Source organism: Nannospalax galili, unplaced genomic scaffold (assembly GCF_000622305.1).
Source record: "Nannospalax galili isolate Female #2095 unplaced genomic scaffold, S.galili_v1.0 scaffold63, whole genome shotgun sequence".
Taxonomy (NCBI): domain Eukaryota; kingdom Metazoa; phylum Chordata; class Mammalia; order Rodentia; family Spalacidae; genus Nannospalax; species Nannospalax galili.
Genome location: NW_008355272.1, coordinates 3749076 through 3753771, shown reverse-complemented (window position 1 = coordinate 3753771; position 4696 = coordinate 3749076). Strand labels below are relative to the sequence as shown.

The 4696-nt window shown below is 46.2% G+C and overlaps 1 protein-coding gene across 2 annotated transcripts in view; it reads right to left on the bottom strand.

The window, feature by feature from the left end:
• Positions 1 to 1290: 1290 nt before the first annotated feature.
• The window catches only part of St8sia2 (ST8 alpha-N-acetyl-neuraminide alpha-2,8-sialyltransferase 2), a 75886-nt gene continuing 72480 nt past the window's right edge, over positions 1291 to 4696 (bottom strand). For both annotated transcript variants that reach the window (XM_008852335.2, XM_029555688.1), the window contains one exon: positions 1291 to 1707. In XM_008852335.2, the coding sequence (XP_008850557.1) occupies positions 1422 to 1707 (286 nt within the window). In that variant the 3' untranslated portion in view covers positions 1291 to 1421. The remainder of the gene's footprint in view (positions 1708 to 4696) is intronic.

The window sequence follows — 4696 nt, the reverse complement described above, 5'->3', positions numbered from 1 at the left end:
TTCTCTCTCTCTCTTTCTTTCTTTCTTTCTTTCTTTCTTTCTTTCTTAACAAGGAAAAACAAGTCTTAAGTAAGAACTTTAATAGAAGGGAAAGGATTTTGCAAAAATTCTGCCATCATTGCCTTTAGGGCAGTGGGGTGGGAAGTGCAAGGTAGACAACAGATCCTCTCCCTAGAGTTGAAAATCTCACTGGTGGAGCTTAGTGTGGGCAAGTATGACTGTCAAGATGGGAAAGTGACATTGATACAGTCTGGCTGCAGGGGACCCACAGAGTGCTGGATGCAGAAAGCAAACATAGTTGCTTCAGAGACCCAGAGCTAGATGCTTCTCAGTCTTCCAGATCTGGTTCTGGGCTCTGCGAGGCACCTGGACAGGCGATCCTAAGTGTTTTGAACAGGATGACACTTATCTTGACTGTGCCCTTTCAAGCTTTTGCTGGGTCTTCCTGGTGGCAGAGGGACACCAGAGTTCCTGCACATGGCATTCTAAGAGGATGGGATGAAGGCTGACCTGGAGGGTGAAGACCCAGGACCTCTTCCTCCTCAGTCGACTTCAGTGGCTTTAAAGCACACCCAGCACAATGACCACATTTTGGACACTATTCTGTCTTTTTCTGGGATGGAGTAAACCCCTAGAATAAGGTCTCAAGTTTTCAAAACAATGATTAGAACACTCTACCTTTTTAGGGCCATCTGTTCCTCTACCCGAAGTCCTGGGTGGTGCTTGTTCAGCAAGTATATAGACTGTCCATCGTGTCTCCTCCAGCCTTCTTTCCATAGCTGTGAAAGCCGATGAAGGACACATGTGCCTCCCATGGCTTGTCCCTTGGATAGTCATAGCCTTCGATTCAAGGAACCAGGCCATCAGTTTTGCCATGGCCTCTGGTGTTTGGTCTCTTTGTGCTCCTTGCCCAACTGAACTCTCCAATCTCTCCTCCTCGAACAGTACCTCTTTAGACTGGTTCAAGCTGTCCTGTCTGGGTCTGGGCCGCCCAGAATCCACATATCCCAGAGGTTTGGGGCAGCTGACAATGGGTGGTTCTCCATTCGTCCATGAGCCCAAAGATTCCTCCAACCCAGAAATGGGTTGCCATCCAAAGTTATGGGACTGGCTTCTTTGTGTGTCAAGTCCTTTTGCCCCTAAAGATGGACTGAGTCTCCATCTGGTCCAGGTGGGTTCTCCACACCTTCTTCCTGTGGCTTATCTGCCTAATGCTAGATGAATACCACACAGTTATAAATACTCAGGTCAATATATATATGCAGGTATAGATATATATATATATTCTGGTCACTGTTTTACACTTTAACAAAGAAAACCACTAGCCTGCTTGTTCTATTGTTTGTGCCACCCCGACTCCCATCTGCCTGTGGTGTAGCTGGCAGGAAATGTGAGCCACTGAGTCCCATGAACTGCCCACCTTACGTGGCCCCATCACAGTGGCCAACAGTCAGTTTCAATGCTCCCTGCTCATGCAGGCTCTTGAGGGCCTTGAATTCCAAGGGCATGGTGTGGGGGCTGGCCTGGGAGGTATAGCCATACTTGAGGCTATCATAATAGTGGTACTTGACAGGGTTCTGGTTCTGATCCAATGGAAAGGGCCAGAAGCCATAGAGGTAGATCTGATTGCAGAAGCGTGTGGCCAGGGTGTACATCAGGAGGCCAGTGGTGGGTCTTTTGATGTGGACTTTGTTGGTCAGCCAGTATCTAGAAAAAAAAAAAAGAAGTTAAAAAATAAACAATAGGGACCGGGAAGGTGGCTCAGTTGGTAAAGTGCCTTCCATGCAAACAGAAGAACCTGAATTGGAGCCCAGCACTACATAAAAGCCAGATAAGCTGGAGTGTGCCTGTAACTCTATCACGGGGTGAAGAGTGGGGGATGTGGAAACAGGAATATCCTCAAGAGTTAAGACTGACAGACACCACCGATTAAGCAACTAGACTGAACCTTGAGTTAGTGCTTTCCTGCATATTATTCTATGGGGTCTTAAAACAAAGTCTGCTTTTGTTGCAATTGCAGAATGGGACTCTGAGATGGAAAATGGCCGTCCAAGTCACCCACGTGAAGGGGTAGTGCCTTGCCTTGAACTCAGACCCATTGACAACTAAAACGGTTTTCTATAACTGGGTAGCAGATAGATACTTTTGGCTTTGCAACCCTGTGATTCCAATCATGACTGTGCAACTGTGGTATAGTTGTAGCCTGAAGGAGCCATGAATAACACTCATAGATGTGGCCAGGCTTGGCCCTGACCCCTTAGGAAGCAGGTTTTCTAGCAGAGCTTCCACTGCCTTCCATATAATCCCACTGTTCTTCCCCTTGAAGGTCACCACTCCTGCTTCCTGGTTACTTAAGCATGTACAGGTGGACATCTTTCCTCTCATTGCTCACAAAAGTCCCACCCTCTGAGGCAGCCATGTGAGCATGTTGTGTGACCTCCCTGCCGATGGGCTCTGGACAGTGATCTGGGCTGTGGGGCTGGATTCCCCAAAGATCTGGCACTCTATCTTGTTACTCACCTTGACTAGTGAGTCATTGTCTCTAGCCCCTGGGACTCTGTCAAAGAGTGATAAGATGAAACATGAAGTACAGAGAGCAGGTTGTTAGAAGAGGCATCCCAGGGAAGTGGAGTGCTGTGTGCCTCTGCATTCCTTAGCCAGGAGCACAGTAAGAAGGGGCCATCTGCAGTCCAGACTGAGAAACAGACCCGGAGGAGGGAGGAGGAATATAACTCAGATCATTCTGTTGCTGGTTCTCTGTGGGTCTTTGAAAAAGTCACTTCCCTCTAGTGGACCCAATTTTTCACACTGTTGCAAAGCCCAGATAACCTCCAAGTCATCCTCCAGGTTCCAACATCCCAAGAGAATCTAGAAATTTCTCTACAAGTAAGAAAACTTCCGTTCTGTTTCCTCTCATTTTTGATTTCTGGCAAATGAATTTAGGGCTCACTGAGTGGCCCAACCGCTTTATTCCTAGTAAAAGCTCCCCTTACCCTTGGCTGAATCCTGTTAAAAGCAGTGTTTCCACACTAGTGCAAAGCTGTAATTGCCTATCACAGCGTCCTGATCACTGTGTCTCTAAACCAGGCCACAACTTTCTGTTCTTAAACAACCTCTGTGGGACACCACCTCACAGGTCCCCACATGCCACTGTAGGAATCATCCTTTCCCACTGAAGTGAAAGCCAGTGCAGCTTGTACGGCTCCATGGTACAGAGATGCATGTGACTCTATCATCAAAAGTGCTAATTAAATTCATGCTGGAAGTGGAACCACACCAGAGGAACATGTTTCCATATTGCTGAAGGTTGAAACCAGGTTTTGTGTTTTTCACAGTGCTTTTAGCTGGAGGTCTGGGGACCAGGGGGCAGACTTTGTAGAAGCCCAAGAAACCCCTTCCTTATGCTTAATGACACCTTCTACAGCTCAAAAAGGAAAGCTAAAAAGCACCCCAGAGTCAACCCCAGAGCCTTTCCTTTGCCTTTTTGTTTGGAGGAAGCATTAGCCTTTGAATCAGACATGATAACAGATTCCTAATAACCCACATAATTATAGTAAATGATGTAATATTTGCAATGTTGATCAAATAAAATGCATTTTGAGGAACACCACATTTATACCCTCTAACCCAACAATCTGTCTGGTGTGATCTGAATCTCACTTTGGACCTTGCAATAGAAGGGCATGGGCCAGATGGCCACAGTCAGAGGGAAAGTGATTCTTCTGGGCACAGGGGGAGCCACTGGCCCTTGAGAAAACCACAATTGTTTCATAAGTCTCTTGCTTGGAGACCCTCTTCCTTACACCTCCTCCCATTTTATCCTCTCTGGACATAGAAATGTCCCAGCAACCAGATTTTCCAACAGTGAATCAGATGGAGGGACAAAGACAGAGAACAGAGCAATGGCTCTGATAACTGCAAACACAATGCAATTGAAAAATAGCATGGTGGAACTAACCTTCTTGGATGTTTAACAGACATACTTTGAGGCCTATAATAATTTGGTCAGAAGGACATAAAGGACAGATTTTGCTCCTTGCCCTCCTAGGTTGACTAGTTCTAGGGGACTATGAGCATCTCTCAAAATGTCCTATAATGGTGGTGGGTCACCTGTCCTCTTGATCAAGGAGGCCGAGGAGACCCCACCAGATGGACTTGAACCAGTGTGCAGTCTACAAAGAGGGGGGTCAACACAGAGGAAACATTCCTCCATGCTTCAAAGCAAAGCCAGCCATGGTCAAGCAGGACCTTTGACTTACCTTCACATAGGCGGAACTGGTAAAAGAAAAGAAAGGAGCCAGGGACTCCTCCCAAGCCCATGTGACCCCTGAGGAACAGATCCTCAAACGACCTTAAGAATAAAAATAAATTGCTTTTTCTGGACCAACTGTATGGCCTTGAACAACTAAGGGAAAGTATAACCAAAGATTAAAGGGGTCAATATAATTTTTAATTGTCCATGTGTATATCTAAAGGCTATGTAACAAGAAACAATATCAGACCTAAGATACCTTCCTTTGAGTAGTTGGCCAGTGTGGACCAAGTGACTCCCAGACAGTAACCCAGCATATTACTAGGAAAATGAACAGCAAACCCCAATCTTATTTAAAGGAATATTGACAACTGATTGCTGCTGGATGAGGAACTGCTGACCCTCCTAAAACAAAGACCTCTAGATAGGCTGACTAGATTCACC